The 23,232-nt window shown below is 32.8% G+C and overlaps 3 protein-coding genes across 8 annotated transcripts; 2 read left to right on the forward strand and 1 right to left on the reverse strand.

Annotated features, from left to right (window-relative positions):
- Positions 1–776: 776 nt before the first annotated feature.
- LOC113400911 (cell division cycle protein 20 homolog) lies at positions 777–5,229 on the forward strand. Its single transcript, XM_026640597.2, has 10 exons — positions 777–1,205; positions 1,289–1,395; positions 1,543–1,713; positions 1,862–1,955; positions 2,496–2,725; positions 2,902–3,048; positions 3,313–3,440; positions 3,564–3,711; positions 4,196–4,395; positions 4,770–5,229. The coding sequence occupies exons 1-10, from the start codon at positions 908–910 to the stop codon at positions 4,867–4,869; spliced, it is 1,623 nt and encodes a 540-aa protein (XP_026496382.2). The 5' UTR covers positions 777–907; the 3' UTR covers positions 4,870–5,229.
- Positions 5,230–6,660: 1,431 nt separating this feature from the next.
- LOC113400910 (sodium-dependent transporter bedraggled) lies at positions 6,661–18,738 on the reverse strand. Of its 4 annotated transcripts, XM_026640596.2 has the most exons (16): positions 18,634–18,738; positions 18,486–18,554; positions 16,027–17,119; positions 15,822–15,952; positions 15,426–15,707; positions 14,521–14,711; positions 13,254–13,391; positions 12,911–13,145; positions 12,296–12,513; positions 11,973–12,167; positions 11,179–11,403; positions 10,981–11,048; positions 10,093–10,219; positions 9,965–9,997; positions 9,444–9,622; positions 6,661–8,854 (listed from the first exon to the last, which is right to left on the reverse strand). In XM_026640596.2, the coding sequence occupies exons 3-16, from the start codon at positions 17,070–17,072 to the stop codon at positions 8,443–8,445; spliced, it is 3,480 nt and encodes a 1,159-aa protein (XP_026496381.2). In that variant the 5' UTR covers positions 17,073–17,119; positions 18,486–18,554; positions 18,634–18,738; the 3' UTR covers positions 6,661–8,442. The 4 variants fall into 4 exon arrangements, with proteins under 4 accessions (XP_026496381.2, XP_064072371.1, XP_026496379.2 ...); XM_064216301.1 differs by lacking the exon at positions 18,486–18,554; XM_026640594.2 differs by lacking the exons at positions 18,486–18,554; positions 18,634–18,738 and adding an exon at positions 17,190–17,351.
- LOC113400912 (acetyl-CoA acetyltransferase, mitochondrial) lies at positions 18,551–23,232 on the forward strand. 3 transcript variants are annotated; one of them, XM_026640600.2, is made up of 4 exons: positions 18,551–18,575; positions 21,118–21,306; positions 21,594–22,612; positions 22,940–23,232. In XM_026640600.2, the coding sequence occupies exons 2-4, from the start codon at positions 21,130–21,132 to the stop codon at positions 23,208–23,210; spliced, it is 1,467 nt and encodes a 488-aa protein (XP_026496385.1). In that variant the 5' UTR covers positions 18,551–18,575; positions 21,118–21,129; the 3' UTR covers positions 23,211–23,232. The 3 variants fall into 3 exon arrangements, with proteins under 3 accessions (XP_026496385.1, XP_026496384.2, XP_026496386.2); XM_026640599.2 differs by lacking the exon at positions 18,551–18,575 and adding an exon at positions 20,611–20,901 and having other exon boundaries at positions 22,940–23,231; XM_026640601.2 differs by lacking the exons at positions 18,551–18,575; positions 22,940–23,232 and adding an exon at positions 20,612–20,901 and having other exon boundaries at positions 21,594–22,676.

Consider the following 23,232-nt stretch of genomic DNA (forward strand, 5'->3'; position numbering starts at 1 on the left):
TTTGGCAAAAATCCTAACATCAATGTACATAAATATGTGATTTGAATAAACCTGTTAAAGGAGCACAACTTCCTGATAATTTAGGATATCTTGGATACTGTACATCTTAATAGAATTTGAATAAATCTTTAAGAGTATATAAATACGGTGTAAAAAACCTTATACATTTTATATCTAAGACTAGTTATCTGTAGTTCAGTATTATATGTCTTGGTAAATAAATAATAAATTGCCTTTGCTTGTATTAGTGGACCAACACCAGAAGCGGGATGAGAGTGAGATTGAGCGGGATTATTAACATCATATATGGACAATTTAAGCTACATATATGGTCGAGTATATCGAGACATATTCAACAAGGATTAAAATTAAAAACAATTTAAATTTAAAAATATAATAAGTAGTTAGTTAATACATAAATATTAACTAACAATAGTTAGGTAAATTAGAAAACTAAGATAAGTGCGTATATGCTTACTTTATAAAGTGCTGTTTGTTAAGCTATACTAATAGTATTTAAAGCGAAGGGCTTAATAAATTACAGAAAACTAAAATTTTAAATCTAAAATTTATTTACTTTAATCAAGTAGGCTTTTACAAGTCTACTTTATATAAAGTAAGATAAATTCATATAAATTATATTTAAAAAATAAATAGCTTCCTAATAGTGTGTATTAAGCTTAATAGTTTCTTTTTTTATCTAGCAACACAGTTTCTTTCTCCACTATGATTTTAAATTTTAACGAATTTTTGAACAGTTGTCAAATTATGTTTGAACTTTTAAAGACAAGTTAAGACTGAAAGAATTTTGAAAATATAATTGAATTAAATGACTGAAAAAAAATAGTTGTGCTTGTATTTTAAAAGTGATATATTTTGTACCGGTATTTAGTACAAAAAATTAAATATGGCACAGTTTAACTACCTCAATGAATTAAATAGTTTAGCGACAATAGACGGGCCCATAACTCGTGGGCCACTACAGCGATGGATTAAAAAGAGTAATAATGAAAATCTAAATCCATCTTTAAGTACATCTTTTAAAAATATATCAAATATAAACTTAAGTTCGTGTAATCAATCTATGCAAAAGTTGTCAGTTTCTAGTAATCAAAGTTATAACAATGTTTTGTCTAATAACAAAACACCGCCTAGAAATGAAAATAAAAAAGGCAAGAAAACTCCTTCTAAAAACAAATCACCAGGTAAGTATTTACATTAACGATCTAATGTCGTTTTACGTGAGATGTCTTGAATCATTAATTAAATCTTTTTTTCTTAATTGTAGGTCGATCAACAACACCTACACCAAATAAAGCTTCAAAGACTCCGAACAAAGCAGATAGATTTATCCCTTCAAGAAGTAACTCAAATTTTGATTTATGTCATTATATGGTAAGAATATTCAGTTTTATTATTAAACAATGTATAGTTCAGAAATTTTAGTTATGTGTAATTTACAGTTACAAGCAAATTCACTTCATATTTTTATTATGCAATCGTAAACTATTTTTAAAATAAGCAAAATATTTTATCATACAGTTAAGTCGTGAAGATGACAAAGGTGAAGAAATTGTTGCTCAAACAGCTGCCAGTGAAGCAATTGGGCGCGCACTTACCGATACTGAGCCAGGCCGACTCTTACAATACACTTGTAAGGCCCCTGCCGCTCCTGAAGGGTACCAGAATAGGCTCAGAGTGGTATATTCACAGGTATTTTTATTTATCTATTAGACATGCCAACAGCTTTATAAATTTGCTAATATATAAAGTGTCAATACCATACAATGATTATGTATTATTTAGAAACAAAAATACATTAAATAATAAATCATTATTTAAATTAATTTTCTTTCAACAGGCTAAAGTACCATCAACAGTAAAAAATACAACAAGATACATTCCACAAGCACCAGACAGAATTTTGGATGCACCTGACATTTTGGACGATTATTGTAAGTAAAATATTAATTAGATTTAAAAAATCTTGTTAAATATTTATTTAAAATTTATCAACTATTCACTTACACTCCAAATTAATTATGTCAAATTTTCATAAAATAAAATATACAAGAGTATTATAATTCATAGCCATTTTGTTTTACACATGGGTGATCGGTACATGCCAGATCAATTATATTGCTTCCATTCATTTACAAATTGGTTTATCTATAAACATTGGTGCTATTTTTTTTGTTACATTTTTGTCCAAGATGTAGTAACAGTTAAGTAACAACCCCTTTTATCCCACTGTTGAGCTAAGTGGTCTACTCTTGGAGAGAAACCTTGGAGCTTATTTCATCACTCTGCACCACTGTGAGTTAGTGGTTGGTCATGTGGCAGAATTTTTTACTGCTAAGCACATGACAAATGGCTATGAATTATAAGACAAATCATAAAAAAATCAAGCAAACCTCACTTAAGATCAAATGTTCTAGCTACTAGACCACCTCAGCTCATAAGCAAAACTTATTTTGAATATATTTTAATTTCAGACCTTAACTTAGTTGACTGGAGTGCATCCAATATACTAGCTGTTGCTTTAGGTAACTCAGTATATTTATGGAATGCTGGAACTGGCCAAATTGAACAGCTACTGACATTGGAAGGATCAGAAACGGTTTGTTCGGTTGCATGGGTACAAGGAGGCGGTTCTCATTTAGCAGTTGGTACATCTGCGGCTACAGTTGAACTATGGGATTGTGAAAAGATTAAAAGATTGAGAGTAAGTTTAATTATCTTTAATAAATAGTTTTTAATAAATTTTTTTTGCTTTCAATACTTATATTTAAAATTTACATTATAATTAACAGGTCAAAATTAAATTATGATTACCTCCACATATATTAGTATAGAAAATTGTTATTACAGTAAAACAGTGTAAGTTCTTTTACTATACAGATAATGGATGGACACACTGGTCGGGTGGGTTCACTCGCGTGGAACCTTTATGTGGTGTCTAGTGGCGCACGTGACGGTAATATTGTTCATCACGACGTGCGACAACGCGACCACGCAGTCGCGTCGTTTGCCGCGCATACGCAAGAGGTAAAGACTGAACTTTTCATTTTTACCCCTCCCTATTTTCAGTGTATTAAACTAGTAGCAAGTACGGCTGTAGGTAATTAAGACTCAGAGTTAGGTTCAAGCTATGAGAATAAGAATGGGAGTGGACTAGTGTTTATGCGCACGCGCATCCGCGGCTATAGTATTTTCCAAGTAGTTACAGCTATCCATACAATCTAGTTTAATACAATAATATTCATTAAAATGCTTACAATATTTTTTATAACACAAATACATTATTTTTAGATATGTGGTCTAAAATGGTCACCAGATGGTAAATATTTAGCATCCGGCGGTAACGATAATCTGCTGAATATTTGGCCTGTCAATCAGGCCCAGCACTACTCTCAGCCACAGCATCTGTACTCTTTCAAGTAAGCGAACCATTTAATAAGCATAATTGGAATGTTGACTAAAATAAAAAACGCCTATATGGGTATATTACATTTTAGTTTAGCTAAATATATAAAAGAATAATTTAAAAAATATATTTTCAGTCAACACTTGGCAGCAGTGAAAGGTCTAGCATGGTGTCCATGGAGTGCAGGCATCCTGGCTTCAGGCGGTGGTACTGCCGACAGAACAATACGTATCTGGAATGTGAATACTGGGAGCAATGTGAACACAGTAGATACTAAGTCTCAGGTAACATCATAATAATAAAAAAATGTGTTCATCGCGCGTAAATAAAGTTACGTCAGTTTATAATTAATCATCACCAAAGATCAGAGAAAAACAAATGTCATCCGAGATAGCCCTGATGATGGTTGCAACATATGCATTTTAACTGATGATTCACGCTCTAACTCAGGCAGGCAACTATGTGTTTATAAATTATCTCGAATTCGGCGATGGAGGAAATATCTTGAGAAACCTGTCTGTGTCTAATTTCAATTTATTTCTTTTACATTTGTAACCAGCATTGGAGCAGCCTGGTGGAATAAGCTCCTAACCTTCTAAAGGAGAGTAGACCTTAACGCAGCTATGGGACATACAGGCTGTTATTTGTCATGCCATATAGCTAAAGAAAAAGAGGGACAGGAAAGAGGACCGAAAATATTTGCTACTCCTAAATGAGATGAGAATAAAGGATTCATAATATATGGGGGACTCAACATGTTGGTTACAGGTGTGCTCAATAGTGTGGAGTACGCACTACAAGGAGCTGGTGTCGGGGCACGGCTACGCACACAACCAGCTGGTGCTGTGGAAGTACCCGGCGCTGACGCGCGTGGCCGAGCTCAGCGGGCACGTGGCGCGCGTGCTGCACCTCGCCCTGTCGCCCGACGGCACCACCGTGCTGTCCGCCGGCGCCGACGAAACGCTGCGGTACTGTGCCTTTATATCTCAACATTATATCATTAATCTCCAATACCATGTGCCTGTAAAATCAAATTTTAAAATGCATCACATAGAATTCAAATAGTTTTTTTATAGAACTGGCCACCGCAGGAATAAATGGATTTTTTTCAGGAGATTCAAAAATTACATGATTTAGCAGTTACCTAACTGCATAATCATATGACACTAAATATATATATACAAAATAAATATTTAAAAAAAAACTACACTATATATATAGTAGGAAAAAACTCACAACCAATGATATCGCGTCAATTTATTATATTGTTTATTTTGGTTTTTCCCTCATATGGTTGGAATAGATGAAAGTTATAGACTAATTTAAATTAATTATATTTCAGTCTCTGGAAATGCTTCATGCTCGATCCTTCTAAGAAGAAAGAACCAACTGATACAAAGGCTGCAAAATCTCTTCTAAATATGAACGCATTAATTAGATAATACAAATTAGCTAGATGTTATTGAATAAAATTGTGATTTCTTTATTATTAAAAGTAAATTTAATGGAATAAATTATGTAGTTCGATTGAATATGTGACCCTAAATAGTGTTGAATGTGAATGACTACTTGTAATACATTATTACTAATGATGTATCTTCAAGCATTCTTATAATCATATGGTTAATCCATAATTTGTATTAAGGGACAAACATCTTATTTAATCAACACTAATGTTGCCATATTTTTTTATATTTTTAGCTTTATGGTTAAAAATTGATTACACTTAACTAGTTTAATGTACAACTCTGTGTTTTAGTGACTACTTATTTATACGTTATTATAAGAATTGACACGATTTTTTAATGTTAATATTTTGATGTTTTTTTCGAAGACGACAACTCGAATTTAAATATTTTAGAGTATTTTATAACTTTTTGACTGAAAACAAGAGAAGTTGAGGTTGTTAATGTTTCTCGATCTTTTTTCTCGAACTGAATCACTTGTCTCACTTTGTCTGCCTTATTTCTTGACTTCTTAGTATTCTTTCTTCTTTCTTTCACTTCACATTTAATTACCTCGGCTTCCTTATTTTAATTTAATATGTTTTTATTCTATATTTGTGGCTAGTATTATGAGTATATGCTAATTATTTCTTATTTCTATGGATTTAAAAATGAATTGTGAACATTTTAACTAGGGACTGTTATTTTTTTAAATAAATAATTAAAAATTATAAGAAGTGCTTTCATTTTTTTCTCTAATGATTTCTCTAGAATTTCATTAGAGGGGGATAAAGCAAAATGGATTATTTTATATTTGTTTTGATTTCAGGTATCCAATTTAAACTGAAAAATGAAATATTTTATGTTTATTACGAGATAATTTTGAAAATTGTGTTCAATCGAACGTCTATTATTTACATTTTCTTTTAATTCATACTCGGAATACTAAAGCTTATTAAGACATAATATATCAATTACCTAAACAAATAATTCATTTTATTTTTATAACGATATAAACTAACTATATTACTATAAATCATTCGCTGTTGCGTTGGTAGAATGTGGTTTTTTTTTTACCTTCACAATCAACAAGAAGGCGAAAAAGGGGTTCGTGGGTGAAATATGAAATTTATCAGGCTGAAGGCGCGCTCTTAACTGACAAATATTGTATGAACACGAGAAATAAAGCTACATTTGTTACGCCAGCTTTCGACTTTACAGAATATGTACAGTCTTCCGGGACAGGACAAAGCCGGATTCTATAATAAAATTTCGCAGACCATTCTTCTTTATACCTGTTAATTACATTTCAAACACGTGTTTATTTTTCTTTTAATAAAGCTAAGATACATTACATTTCGGACTACAAAGAGCGACCCTGTTGCTAAACATAAAAAACCAAGCGTTACCTATTAGTTGACCTTTATATCAGCGTAATACGGAAATTATATTAATGCACAATTTTCGCAATCTGTGAAATAGCTTTTCATTCACATTTAAATAGACGTCTGCATCGATGAGGAAAAGCATACGAAACTGATAAAATTTCACTAAGGCAATTAAATCGCCTCCAGAAATTATGCAAGCGTTGTTATGTTGACTGTTGTACTAGTGTATATTATTATATAATTTAATAATAATAATCGCGCCGATTCAATTTATATGCAGTTTTTATTAAACAAATTTAAGGCATGTATACGTGCATATATTTGAAAAAACCTAATTAAAAAAGGGATTTATTTTTAAGGAATAGATAAAATAACTGTTAAAATTAAACAACAATTTTGTAAAAGAAACGTTTATTAACTATGTATTAAATGTTGAAATTATTCGTGGAATGTAGAAATAAAATACATTAAAAAAAAGAAACTCCAATGTCATAATAAAATGTGCGCTATCTTTAAAAAGTGTGATGTAAGGATGCGATAAATTTGTGGAAGCCGTGATATGACTAGAACTAAAATTATTAAAGGTTACATCAACTATTGTAAATGCAAGAAAGGAACTAAATTAAAAATATAAGCTTAACTTTGGATTGTGTGGTGATATACTTGGTAAGCTTAATTATTTAAAGTACTCTTTTATTATTTTTATATTATTAAAAAAACGTTTTCCAAAATAGAGTCATTAAAATAATAACTTAATTAATATCATTTTGACTAAGCTGGCAGTTCTAGTTTCTATGTGATGTGACAAGAAAACATTCATTACTTGATCTCCTAATTTCTGACACTACAGGGAATTCTATAGTGTCCACAACATTAATGCTTAAATGTTAGTTATTTACATTTAAAATATAGTTTAACATAATAAAAAAAACAATTTCATAACTAATTCATACATCGCAAACTTATAAAAACGGAAATTATATGAAGTATTTGATATAATTTTGTTATATTAATAATTCAATAACTGTATCGTTTATAACTATAACTATTACTTTGTACAATTAAGATTTTTTATTAAGTTGTGAATACATTCGGAACAATAAATACGCATTCGTGAAACATATTTTATCTTCTTCCAGGTTGATATCCTAAAGACAGCGTATCAAATCTGCTGTGATGAATAAAAAATAGAAAAATAAAATTAAAAAAATACTAATTCAATTACTCACAACTATTCTTTGTAAAAACGTACTAAGTACATACTTAATTATTTTGATATTTCCTTAAAATATATAAAAAAACGTTGCAACATAGTTAATTATATCGAAAAATATCGACGTTACTATTTTGTATATTATAAGTTCATGAAAATTATTGTATTATGATTTAATTTTGTTTCCATATTGCAACTGTTCCCTTAAAACGCTTCCACACAACATAATCAATACCACGTTCAAATATAACATTATTTATATAAAAATGCATTAACATACTTTAACGATACAATGAACCTAATCTACATTGTACCATTGCTACATTACAAAATTTATTGTATAAAAATGCCGTTTTAATTTAGTAGCACTTTTTATTTTTTAAGCTCTCATATTATTAAGTACCTATTAATTGTACAACATCCATCGCTCATTGTAAAACATTGTGAGATTCTCTCAATCAATACTGTGTTAATAATTATTATTCGTATATCAATAATTAACTTTGTGGTTTTAAAACTAAGGTTTGGGAACCATTGAACAATATTCGTTATGACATTTCTTAATTACTTTGTTTGGAATTTTTATACACAAAAATACTCTTTTAATAGTGATGTACTGTAACATGTTGAACATTAAATCCGAATTCATTTTTCAACTCAAGTCGAATTAAAATTAAGATTTTAAAACAATTTAATTTAAAATACCTATAACTACACATGCCTCATGAGATTATAATCACTTTTGTTACGTTTCCGATCTTAAACAAAATTCGTACTACCTAAACTGTAAAAACAGTAATCTAACAAATCTATCGATAAAACGAATTTTTAAACATCTTTATAAAATACAACTGATTTCGTTGCGTTACAAAAATATCACTAAAATTATTATTCAATAAAAGTTTAACTGTAAAATTATCGTTAGTATTAAATTTGTTGTCCTATATTATGTAGGCGATTTAGTTCAAATCAAATAACTGAGCCGAGACTTCGGGTGTGGGTAATATCGTCTCCTAACATCGCGGACATTGCCACGGTATTGGATATTGGTTCGACGTCTCTCACCAACTGCTCGTGGCTGGTCGTCAACGGTCCCCCGTACTTGAAACTCCGACGTAAACTAGATCGGATACTCTTAGCCGAATCGCTCTTCCTGACGAATGATCTGCGCAAATAATCGCGAGTCAGCGTGAGGGAATGACGGGAAGTGGTTGGTCTGTTTGAGTGCGTTGGGCGATTTCCATCTGTTTCGTCGGTAAGGGTGATTGTCGGTGTAAAGTCGTATTGTGGAGGCTGCGGTTGAGGCTGTCGATCGACGCTTTCACTTAGCGTGATTGGAATCTGAGATACGTCTTCAGTGTCAGCGCGGTTTGAGGTTATTCTGAAATTTAATAGGAATTCATAATGTAGCAAGGACTACAATTCTTCACAAAACAAAAATTAAATGTGTACGCTGAGGTTTTTCTATATGTAGGTAATTCGTTTTACGAATGATAATAATTTTTCTTTGCAGTCTCATAAAATTTAGAGAGCATTATCGTTTATTAATGTGTCGCTCCACGACTGACGCGAGTAAAGTAATACTTAAGCATATTTAAAATGTATTAATAAATCACAAAATGATATTAGTTTATCCGGTGATCTTGCTAAAGAATTCGATTCTGTTGCACACAAAACGCTTTTATATACGCTTTAGGGCGTTAAAAATAAAGTTCTTGCACTAATTTCTCTTTCATAACTAAGTCAATGAATGGGATTGAGTTTTCCGAGCCTGCTCTCCGAATAGGCGTTTCACAAGGTTACATTTTAGGTCCTCTCTTTATTTTAAGTTTCCTTTCGTTCTGTATCTTTTTTTTTCCAAGATAGGTGGCAAACGAGCAGAAAGCTCGCTCGATGGAAAGTGCCCACCACCGCCGATGGACACCATAGCTACCGTCCGGCTCCTCCAGAGCAGCCGTGTCGGAGCTCACCTGCGGAGCGTGCGGAAGCTGCGGCGCAGCGTGGACAGCAGGCGCGCGCCCGTGGCGGTGGAGTAGGAGGGCGGCGGCGTGTACTTGGGCGGCGGGTCGGGCGCGCGCGGCGCGGGCGGCGGCGAGCGCGGCGGCGACGGCGCGCCCTCCATGCGCGGCCGGTACAGGTTCTGCACGCGCTGGGGACAGACAACGCTACACTATAAAACCTTCGATGCTGTCAACTTTTTATACTTTGTACTGTTGTGTTCCGGTTTGAAGGGTAGGTGAGCTGGAGTTCTACGGGCCCATGACATCTCAGTTTCAAAGATTGCTGGCGCTTTGGCGATTTAGGGAATCGTATTAATTTTTCTTATGCCGCCAACGTCTGTGGGCGGTGGTGATCACTTACCATCGGGTGGCCAATGTAGCCAGGCCTGATTTATATAAAAAAATACTTCAGGAATAGAAAAAAAAAACATATGTTGAATGAATACATAAAACGATCAAGTGACAAATTAAGTATTTAACTTTGATCTTACCGAGTCATCCAAACGATCGTTCGATGCGTAATCCTAGCAGCACCAACAGTTTAAACAGTTTACATCGCGACCGCAATACAATTATTTGAAATAATATATATTTATTTAATGTTTAAAAAACATCTCACCTCGAGTATATCCGGCGGACCTTTGGTTATATAGCGCCAGGTCTGAACGAACGCGACCAGCGGCACCAGCAACAAGGCGCCCTGTTGCATAAACACCGCCACTTGTCTCGCCCATATCGGGAAGTATCTGTGCCACAGATATGTTATGAAAACATATTTACAGTAATAACTTACAAGTTATTATATTATAATAATTAAGTGTTTTTCTCAATCAGCACATATAAAATGATAGAAATGATGATCTGAGTAATAAAAAGAGTCAAATAATAGCCTGTAAATATACCACTACTAGGAAAAGACCTGTGATATGTTTATGTTTATAATTATGTAGGCAAAGACCTTGTTTCGATTTAAACAGATTTTGTTTCAATACTTTTTAGTTGGGAGGTGCGACCCGCTAATTTCTACTGTAAAATAACAATACTTAGTTTTATTGTACTCCGGTTTGAAGGGTACAAGAGACATAACATCTCAGCTCTCAAGGTTGGCGTGTTGTAAATAATGGTTATTATTTACAGCGCCAAAGTCATAGATATTACATATTAGTGGTGGTGGCCACTTACCATCAGGTGGCCTATATGCCCAGTCCGCCTACTTTTGACATGAAAAAAGCTTGCTTGCTTGCTTGCAATGCACATGTGGATATGGTAGATTTCGCAACACCATTCCCAATGGTGTATACCTTCACCATTAATTAAGAGATATATAGTTAAGAACAGAATATATCAGTGACACTACTTTTGGTTTGACCTTAATTTTCGGTTAAAATTAAAATGTTTTAAACACTGGGTTAACTCAACTCCATGATGGATAATAAAACTTAATCACCCCATTAATGAGTTAGTCTTTCATACATCAAAATTAGTTAATGTTACAAAATATATGCACCCTATGGGCTTCCTCCAACTATACAACTGGCGCTGTTGGCCGACGCGGAAATCCATCACACATAGAGCCTGAAACGAACAAAAAATCAACATTATTTAAAAAAAAAATTGGCTCTTAATACTCGTAATCATAATTCGAAATAACAAAATGTATACAATAAATAATACAGAGAGGACGTGCATGGCGGTCTATACTCACGCAGAGCAGCACGGGCAGCACCACGGTCCACGTGAAGCTGAGCAGCGCGGCCAGCGCGGCAGAGGCGCGCGCGCCCGCGCCGAACAGCGCCGCCACCACCACGTCGGGCGCGTAGGGCCGCCCGCGCACCACGAACACGCCCACCGCCAGCGACACCTGCGCCGCGCCCTGCCACCACGCGCCCGCCCACGTGTAGTCCACGAAGTGCACCACGCGGATGCCCGCCTGGAACGGGGTCGGCACGTTGACCACTGGATCGCAGCGCAAGGGGTGGACCATCGCCTTTGCGGTCTCGCGCAATGCTTCTTTTCGCCAGTGTCGCAGGGTTATCAGATTTATTTATTATATTTTATACTTGGTTCGTTCCGAATTTGTTTATTGGTAATCCGTCCAACCGGTACCAGAAATATTTTTTGTTAAAAATAATGATACAAAAATAGTTAAATCACAACTAAACAAGACAGTGAGCTCGTCTCGTAAATTTAAATTTTACAACCATGACCGTCATGTCCCAGGCGAGATAAAATCGGTGCGCTACCATCCCTCGCTCGCCCCGCTGACCCGACACGATTGACCTGTCTAGAAGCGTCCATTGGCCCACTGGTAGTTTTTCTAGTTGTTTCATTAAACGAAGTATCATATACATGCTCTGAATTAGGATTGTAATTATTAAACATAAAAGAAAAGATATTGAGATAAAATCAAAGAAATATTTTCTTTTGAGCTGAGCCGCACAGCGGCGGTCCCCGCTAGCAAAGCGAATTCTTGAAACATGCGATACTAAAAAGCCATACATCAGTAGACAGGAGCAGCCCCACGGCGAGCCCAACCACGCAGCTGAAGAACGTGATGGTGGTCTCCCACACGCGCAACGCGCGCGCGTTGATGGCCATGACGCCCGTCACCACGCAGTGCCAGATCGCCAGCTGCTGCGCGATGCCGAACATTATCAGGATGAAGTAGAATATCACTGCCCACGCCGGCGATAGCTGAAAAAAAATATTTTTGTTTCATCCGTATATACGTTTCCATAAAAAAAATCTTGAATAAATCAACTTCAGAATAATAATGATAATATAATTGAGTAAAAATAATTGAAAAAAAAATTCTAGCTTACAACATTAGCAGGCAAAACGGCTAAAGTAGCGGGCACTATTTGCGTAGCAAGTTGTAAGGGTTGCCAGCCACTTAGCACCCTTGCAGGATTACCAGTTCTCCACACTGTCAGACCGACTAAACTGCCGTAATGACCCATGTATCGAACCGGAGTCGACACTGTGTTGCCAGGTAACGGCTCTGAAGCTGGCCAAAGAAATTGTGACGACTTTATTGTTTCTGAAAATACAAAGAACATTTTATTGTCAAAAAACATTCATAATTTTATTGTCAAAAATAAGGCATAATTACTTGATACAAGAACATATTACTGATAAAAAAAGTATCGACTTATTATTAGTTGATTTCTAGGTAGGTTTTTTATAAATTTAATTACACTTCATTGACATACTCTGTAATAAAAATGGTGGAAAAGAGTAACTACTGAGTTTCTTGCCAGTTCTTTAAGGTAGAATCTACTTTCCTGGTGGTAACTTAACACTTAATTCACATGACAATCAAAAGTGAGCTTACTAGAATAACGAATATTTTGATTTATTTATTGTAGCACTAATTGATAATTCACTTTACAATGTTACCAGATTTAATTATTCACAAAATAAAATACATAACATACCAAAGCTGCTTGGTATAAAAATGTAGCCATAATTCTTCAGAATCTGCACGCATGTATTGGCTAAGAAGGAGCCGAGTAATAACACTGCAAATGTAAAAGCCACTATACAGCCGCTTTCTTTCTGCAGCATTATGTTCGTTTTATTTTTCGGATCTTTATGTGATGTTAGCTGCATTATGCAAGGGCCCAGAAGACCCCATGTGAGAAATGTCTCTTGAGCTGCGGCTGCCCAGCTCTGGAAAATTACATATTTTTTATATATAATCTATGTAGTATTTTCTGTGCTTTTAAATGATGATTATATACTAATTTATTTTCAATGAACATATACAAATATACTTACATTGCTATTGATAAAAAATTCACTCCACTCGGTCTCAGAGAAAATGTTTGTTACTGAATCATATGGTATAAGTGTCAAAAGTTTTGTACAGAGTACTAAAGTACCACAGATAGGCAGGAATATGAGCATGTAGATAACCTGAAAAAACAACACATTATATGAAACTTTAAAATACTATTTACTCAGAAATAAAATATTACCCGCAATTTGTTTTAGGTGAATGTTACCAGTTATGAAAATAAAATATATAGACTAAAAATTTATTAAAAAAAAAATCGTGATTTCAGAATAAAGCTAATAATAAATTTTAAATACATAAATATTTAGCTTATATACCAAAAAATAATTTAAGTCGAAAAAATTGTTTTAAGAATTTTACACCTGTGAAATTTTACTTTGTGTTGTAACAAATAATATAAAACTACATAACAAGCGTGAAGGCAACCGATTATATAAATTACGATTACGATACCACCTTCCTTAATGCTTATAAAATAATAATATAAAAAACATTTTCCATTAGGTCGAATATTCGTTTTATATTCTATATTTATCGCGTTAAAGATGCCGGACATAGCGATTGTTCGTTAAATTTTTTTCCGAACATTGCCCTAATATTCGATTGAGTAAGTCTAATATTAAAAATCAATAAAGTACACCAGAGGTTCCTAGACTTTTTTCACATAGACCACTTTCGAAATTTAGCTGTTTCCAGTGGATCTCCTGCAGCTACATTTCTACCAAGTTCCCAAAACTCCCTGAGGACCTGGACCACTTCAGGAACAAAGGTAGTACACATTTACAGTATACTGTTGCTAGTAAGTAATATTTTTTACGAGTTCAGATTGCCCAGTAGGGTATTATCGGATCTTGTGATTTATTTTCATAATAAATCGTATTGTTCATGTCCATGGACAACATTTGGGATAACCGCTTGTTTCGGATGAAAATTTGTACCAAGTGTATTTACCAAGAAAATAAATGAACTATTTTACATAGATATAAGAAGTGGGAAAACCCTTATAATCCCCTCAAACCATTTATAATCAAATGTGTAAATATTTAGAAGGAAATGAAAAAACCCAGTCTTTGTAGTGAAATAACGATCAAACTTTACATAATAGCATTAAAACTAATCTAACTTCGAGAGAGAAAAAAAAGCTCAGACTTCGGATATAATAGTTTCCGCTCTTAAAGGTCACCATTCAATTTGCACACGAAATTCATCAGAGAAGGCGGAACTGTATAATTAGCGTTTGAATATTACCTTGCCGTATGACCTCAATCCTTTGTTGAGTGAGACGAAGACAATCATCCAAACTACGGCTAAGTTGAACGCCACTTGAAACTTTATTGAGCCAAAGCCGTTTGTACTTAAGTTACGTTGAAGCACCTCTCCGTGAAAATATTGCGGCAGTGTCTCTTGTATTTTAATTGTAGTATTTTTTTGAATAACATCTGAAATTTTTTAATTAAATAAATATATAATTAATGCAAATATGGACTAAAGAATACACATTCAATACAATACATACAATGTATACTGTTGTTATTATATACAAGAAACGATTCATTTAACAAAGTTAGCAAGTATTATTTGTAATTACTGTTTTATATTATAGATAAATGAATTACACGGTACTTATTTTGTTTGCACTTTACCATTCTAATATTTACTCTACGAGAAACTCGATTGTTATCGTGCAGATGTTATTTTCGTGTCACTTAAGTGAATAGCGCATGATTTACATAGAGATTAATGTATGAAATGACTACAATGGATAAACTATGCAAAGGGTTTTTAAGTAATTTGGAATTAGTTCCAAAGATAAACTGAAATGAAAGCTTATCGTGGTATAGAGTATGGATATACATATCGTAAAAGAAAGGGGTAAATATCATATTGTCCGAGTGTTAGGTATGTGTTATATGGAAAAGTAAAAAATACTAATGGACTGTGTGTCATGAAATTAGTAAGGAGTAACTTAGGCTACGGCTAGCAGATGATAAAGAGTGTGGAAAGGAACAGTTTTCATCTGTCAAAGATAATTTTAATTCAATTTATACCAACGACCAATTTTTATATTATGTAAATTGATTCTTTTTCAAAAGATAATTTTACGTCATTACTTATTTTGAGACTAAATTCATTCAGTTTCCTGACAAACTCACCATCGAAATTAAACTCATGCGGCAGTGCCCACTTGTATCTGTCGTCAGACGTTATAAACGAATCTCTGAAATACACGAATATCCACGATAGGCCGATTATACTGTAAATACCAATCACGGCTTGTATTAACAACAATGTTATGCCGACACCTTGGAATATCGGCGAGATTCGCCACATATCCACAGGTCCAGATCCGAGCACTTGCCCCAAACATAAATGTAGAGTAAAAAGCGGTATTCCAACCAGAAGAGATAGAATGAAGAACTGAACTATAAAACTAGCTGAAAGATGGAAAAAAAATTGTCAAATAATAAATTAAGAGTATTTTTTATTGAAGATATAAAAATAACAAATAAACATTACTATAAACTCATTTTTGCTATAGTTTTACTCACCTCCAAAATGTACGCTTAGTATGGCAAATCTAGAGATGTTGAATATTCCTACGGTACAACTGAGGCATGCTAACATTGCACTCATTCTGTGTGGCCAAACGCCAAAAGGGGGTAAATCAGTCTCTTCATTTCTGCAACGAATACAATCAATTGAAATTTACATTAAAAAAATCAGGTCTCATTTAAAGGATATGATAATCGTTACCTGTCTTCCGAAGCATTATTTTCACTTGGATTTATATGTGCTAGACGAATCAATGATTCACTCGAAGAACTGGAGGCACTTACGCTTCTTCCTACATTTCTATTTGTATTCCGATCTGTCCAGTCTACGGCCGTAGCATCACTATCACCAGCTGAAGGTAAAGATAACGCTCTATTCATCAACAATGTCCGACGACCCACTATAAGTGGCCCTGACGATCCATCACTGCTTAGATTAGCGGCTGTTACTTGGAGCTGTATAGGTGCACTAGTAGGTCGCATATTAACATGATGCTCAAGAAACAATATAACTGGTAAAGTAAGAGGTTCACAGGATGTTTCTTGTGTGGGAATTGCTGGCAATACAATAGGATCTAATCTCCTCATCGAATTTCGTAAACAGTCACTAATTGTACCAGCTCTCTCTAAAGACAATGCCGAAATTTGCCTGCTACCTCTTGGAAGTTCCGAGTAACTCTTTGAACGTATTAAATTTGGTTTTGGTGATATATTACTTTGCAATATTTCTAATTCTTCCATTGAGGGTGCTGAAGTTTGAGCATTAGCATGGTACATTACCACTTGAGTGGTGTCATCTACTGAACTTTGGGAATCTGAATGGTCAGACCTAATTTCAGTAGTGTTAATACCATTTTTTATTTCACAAATGAGATCATCATCATCACTATCCAGAGATTTTGTACCATCATCTAAGCAAGCCAACAGTGACTTATCAAGTACTTCATCTAAGTCATTTAATATATCCATAAACTGACAAAGAGCTGTTGCTTGAAACTCTTCATCATTTGTGATGTCATTAAAATTATGTGATGTACAATTTGAATCAGACTTATAATAATTAGCTATATTTTTTTGTATATCTTCTTTCAAATCTTCTTCATCATCAGATGCCCTTTCAATATCGCTTGTTTGTTCACTACTGTCATTACTTTCAAAGAGACTGCTCGAGGCATCACTTTCAGCACTACTTCCTGGCAGACTCTCCCTCTGTTCATATCGACCTTCGTCCATGTTAACAACATCCATTTTTATTGCATGGCCTAAGTCATAACCAGCACGGCTTGGAGTAAACCCTAGAACAAATAATGATCACTAAACTGTTAAAAAAAATAAAAATAATGCAGGCTAAAAATTATAACATACAATATTTAGGAGACATAATTTTCCACAGATTATACATTGTCAACAATGCATGTACTCTGGTTGAAATTTACAAGCAAATAAGACACAGAACTAATGATTCTAATTATTGAAAAACACCTATGAAATATGGTTAAATTTTAGCACCATAATGCCAACTCGGTATGTAATGCCTGCAAATTGTATGAATCATGCTAGGTTCACAATATTTGCTAGTCACAAAGATAAAATCTTAATGTGTAACCTACTCTACTATCTTTCTTTGCAAGCAAGAATAATCAACCTCTTTATTGACACTGTTTCAATAAAATTTATGAAGAATTAGCGCAATCATAAAAGAATCTGTATATCTTATTTCCTGCCAACATATCTTTGTTTTCTTATTTGTTTTCTAATGCTTATCTTTACTTGCAGTTAATATTAAGCAAAAACAAATTAATCATAGCAATATTAAAATGATAAGTTACTAAATTAATTTACAACAGTAAATTTATTAATTTACTTCACGATAAAAGTAACTATTCCGTAACATTCAAATAGTATTTTTTAAATAACTATTATATATAACTACCACTTTCAATAAAATAAAAACTTTATTAATGTACTATATTCAATCTTTATTGATACAATTCAAACATACCAGCTGTATGGGAAATAAGGTATCATAAACAGATTAACTTCTCTGAGGTTAGACATTGCAACAAATATGGGTTTATTAGGCTGTATTAAAATATATGTTAGGCTATTTTGAAATACCATTTACAATGCTTAATAAAAATTATCATTTTATTTATTAATGATGTTTTACTTAGCAAAGAATAGATTGATATACTAATTATGTAGTAGCTTTTTTCAATTCAATTAGCAAACCACCTATTAATTATAATATAAAATATTATTAAATTATGTAGGTTTAGCTCTTACAAATTGCTTTAATCTTATTGAATACATTACAATTTGTTAAATATTAACATATATATTGTAAAAAAAAAACATTTATTATTTTTAAGATAAATATATTTCATCTAGTAAGTAATATTATTCAAGACTTGACTTCAAACAAACACTTCACATAATAATTATTTAACTAAATATGTATTAGACGTCATATTTAACAAAACACTTATAACATCATTTCATAATAATAAAACACAATAAATAAGTACTGCATCTAATAAAGATTGACACACATTATCTTATCTTTGATATTATGTAGGGAAATTTCTCAAACAATATCAACTATATAAAGTTTAATGTCATTCGTTTTACTACATTAATGTGAAATCTAATATTACTTACCAAATTATTCGTTTGTTGCTACCATAAGCCATCATTAAGTTTACCTTGTGAACACAGGACACAATAATTCTGCAGAAAGTTTTTAGTTTGGTATGAAAGTCATTTTAAATACTAATAATATTGTTTGCGAAATAAATCATTAACTTACTTTTATTTTTGCTATTTAATACTTAATTTAGTACATAAAAGTATGATTACAACAAATATGTAACTTGGTTACTCATATAAATGACAGTTCGTGTTAGACTGTGAACTTGTGAAGTGTGATTAGTGTGAAACTCACATTATGACATTAGGTGTGTCCATTATGACGTTAGGTTGGTTCATACCTAATTACCAAAATAGCATTCGAACGATTATTCGAACAAAATACAATCGATTCGACTTTGAAATTAAATAAATTTAGGCAAAGTGCGGAAACAAAAGTAAAATAAATAAATATTTTAGTAATTTTATTTGTCTGTTATTGCAATTAAATAACTATAACATATTAAGTATATTTTTATAGAAACAAATTTACATTGTATCTATAGGTAGTCTGTATCATTAGGTAAAATTTCATAAATTACATCAATATATGAAAATAAATGCTATTCAGAACAATTTATCTTATATCGATTTTAAAATTAATTCGGACGGATAGTTGACACGATAAGAGGGTACTGATGTTCAAATTAAATTATATTAAAAAATGTTGGGAGTGGCATTTCTTTATTTTATTTATATATATACTTTCATTAGAACAAATCGTTCATTAAAAATAAAATATATTTTTAAATCACAAACTTAAGTTCCAAGTATTTGTTTATGAATTAATCGACAAAATACGAAACAGTATTAAATTAGTAACCAAAGGTCAAATCAAATGTAAATGATTCTCCGCAATTCACTCAAAGTAGTAATATTTAGTTTACAAAGTATATATATACTAGCGACCCGATCTGACTTCGCACGGGTGCAATACTGATACTAAATACACTACAGAAAGTCTTACAACGTTTACAATTTTTCAGTCATTAGACAATACAAACCGCTATGTCCCTGCGTTTTAAATCTATATCTATCTTCGAAAATATTCATTTAAATTAAATGCCATATTGATTTATATTAAATGCACAATGTATTTAACGTTCTTTATTGGATAAGGATTCATGCTGTATTGCTTAAAATCGCTTCGAACATAAGCCTTTATTTCTCGTAAAAAGTAAAGGATAAAAAATCCTTATGTTGGTTATCCCTAAGAGATAGACATACCATGGCGGAATTTTTGGAAAAATTTTTTAAGGTGTACAATACTGTAGTACATTATTTTGATCTATCTCATAGGGTTCAGCCAGCGTTCGCAATGTAAACGCAAATAATGTGTTTATTTACGATATCACTTTAGAAACATCTAAAATGATCAGTGTTTCTCTATTATATTGTGCATGTCTTAAACATAATATAAGCCTTCCTCTTGTATCAATCTATCTATTAAAACGCCGCAACCGCATCAAAATCCGTTGTGTAATTTTACGTATTTATTACTTTGGTTTATATCTTTAGATATCTCTGCAGATATGGCTAGAATCTATAAACGCGGTCCATAATTATTAACAAATTTATCTACAGTACAGTAATTGCAATTTTGGAATAGCATCAGTGTTACGCCATGGCGTAAAGCAGCTTTCCTCTGCTAAGATATAAACAAAAAAAAATACGTATATATATATATATTCCGTAACTATGTTCTAATACGCGGACAATCATACAGAAATATGATACATGTTAAGCAGTGTTTATGTTGTATAGCGCTTTAACGTTCAATCAGTGACGCTGACGTATGTGACATTAATATACCGAAATCAATTGATTTTTAACAGAATTTAAATATTTAATACAATCAACACCAACATTCTAAAAAATGATAATTCTAACTTACAATTAATGGAGAAACAATTCAAGTCTTCTAGCTTGGGTTCTAGGCGATTCTTTGTTTTTAATAGAGGATGAACATCATTAATTCCATATTAGGGTAATGAAAGTACTTTACAATAATTTACTCATTTTTTAATCCAATACGTATATGTACCTTTTTTTAACAGAATTAAATATTATATTACCTACATCAAAGTGTGAACATGTCCTTATAAACTCGATCTTACATCGCAGGGTCAAAGATTACTTTTGTATAGTTTAGTGAATCAAATTTTGATCTTTGTGCATATGACAAAAGACTTATTTTTATATAGCATACAACTAAGATAACTTTGAATAAATATTTTTTTAATTATTTGATAACTAGTAGATTTGTGGTCTTTTGTTGCGAGTTTTCATTCCGATAAGTATCATTTATCATTTCACGTGAATAGAATAAATCATGATTTTTCTGAAAGGAACTAGATTAATTAGCATAAAAATGCTTCCTGGGAGTATGGTACGTATTCATTTAAAGTCTTCAATACGTCAAGACGAAGTATTTTTCGATTTTTTATAACCGAAGGCCACAGCTGAGAGTCAGTCGCATTAAGGCTGTCGTAGTGTAAAGTATAAGGTTCAGAACAGTTTTAGGTGAAAACATAAAAATAAAAAATACTATAACAGTTATCAATTTCAAATTTTTTTTTAGTATTTTGTGTTTTATTGCAAATAGTTATCAAGAACTATGGCAGCGTACTCCACCAAAGTTTCTCTCAATGAAGTCGTTATTGCATCAGCAGTCAGAACACCTATTGGCTCATTTAGAGGAAGTCTAGCTAGTGTGTCAGCAACAGAATTAGGAGCCGTCGCAGTTAAAGCAGCCATTGAAAGAGCCGGCATTCCAAATGAAGAAGTTAAAGAGGTTAGTTAATGTTTGCCTACTTTCTATTTTACAGTTATATCTGATGATGTAGAATATGCGTACCTAGTTAATAATTTATTACTTATAGTAAATTAGAATTTTTAACTATTTAAAATAATCTTATAAGGAAATATCAGGTAAATAAGATATATTATCTATTATAGATAAGAATCAGTCGTTTTTTTAGGTAACACTGAGAAAGTATTTTACGAGTTATATATATTTGCATAATAATAATTAAGAAAAAAAATTGTTATGGTCAAAGCTTTATTCTATTGTTTTTTTAGGTATACATGGGCAATGTTTGTTCAGGGTATCTTGGGCAAGCCCCTGCCAGACAAGCCGTGATTTTTGCTGGTCTCCCAAAAAGCACCATATGTACCACGGTAAATAAAGTTTGCTCGTCAGGAATGAAGTCCGTGATGTTAGCAGTTCAAGGCCTCCAAACTGGTACCCAAGATGTAATGCTTGCCGGAGGAATGGAATCCATGTCAAATGTGCCCTACTATTTGAAAAGAGGTGAAACTGCTTATGGTGGAATGCAATTAGTAGATGGTATAGTATTTGATGGGTTAACTGATGTGTATAACAAATTTCATATGGGAAATTGTGCTGAGAATACAGCAAAGAAACTAGAAATCTCCAGACAACAACAAGATGATTATGCCATGTCTAGCTATAAGAAAAGTGCAGCATCATATGAAGCTAAAACATTTGCTGATGAATTAGTTTCAGTGCCAGTGCCACAGAAGAGAGGTGCTCCTCCAGTTATATTTTCAGAAGATGAGGAATACAAAAAAGTTAATTTTGAAAAGTTCAGTAAATTGGCAACTGTATTTCAAAAAGAGAATGGCACAGTTACAGCTGGTAATGCTTCCACTTTAAATGATGGAGCAGCAGCACTGGTACTAATGACAGCTGAAGCAGCTCAGAGACTGAATGTTAAACCATTGGCTCGTGTTGTTGGTTATGCTGATGGAGAGTGTGATCCAATAGATTTCCCAATTGCACCAGCAGTTGCTATTCCCAATTTGTTGAAAAAGACTGGAGTTAAAAAGGAAGATGTAGCTCTTTGGGAAATCAATGAAGCTTTTAGTGTGGTAGCTGTCGCAAATCTAAAACTCTTAGACCTTGACCCTGCCAAGGTTAATGTCCATGGTGGTGCAGTAAGTCTTGGCCATCCTATTGGTATGTCTGGTGCACGCATAATTGTGCACTTATGTCACGCCTTAAAGAAGGGAGAAAAGGGTGTTGCATCCATCTGTAATGGAGGTGGTGGGGCTTCTTCTATAATGATTGAAAAACTGTAAGTTTCTGGATATCATACCAATGTTTACAGTGTGACACTAAATTGTAGTGAAAACAATTTTCGAAAGATTAAAAGATTAATCATTTGTAAAAAGTATCTGTTAGTGCCTTCTTAATTTGCTACAATTATTCATAAGTGAATTTCATATTTATTATTAAGGTAGCTTTAAGCAATTGTTTATATCACATTTCAAAAAATATATTGTAATTTTTTATTAGATTGTTTAAATATATATAAAAGCAGAATATTTTAATAAAAATACTGTAATAAAATGTTTAATATAGTATCATTTTTAACATTTCCTCAGATTTTGTAATTTTTCAGAGATGATGGTGTTGAAGGCCCACCCATTTTGACATTCTACACAAAAGACCCATGTCAATTATGTGACATAGCAATGGAAGAGTTAGAACCATATAAAAATAAGCTTATAATTCAAAAAGTCGATATAACTCAAAAAGAAAATCTAAGGTGGCTAAGATTATATAGATATGATATACCAGTGCTATTCTTTAATGGTCAATTTTTATGTAAGCATCGATTAAATCATGATTTATTACAAAAGAGACTACGAGACATTGCAAATAATAGCTAAAGTTACTTTTAAAAAATGGGTT

This window comes from Vanessa tameamea, chromosome 11 (genome assembly GCF_037043105.1).
Source record: "Vanessa tameamea isolate UH-Manoa-2023 chromosome 11, ilVanTame1 primary haplotype, whole genome shotgun sequence".
In the NCBI taxonomy this organism is placed as follows: Eukaryota; Metazoa; Arthropoda; class Insecta; order Lepidoptera; family Nymphalidae; genus Vanessa; species Vanessa tameamea.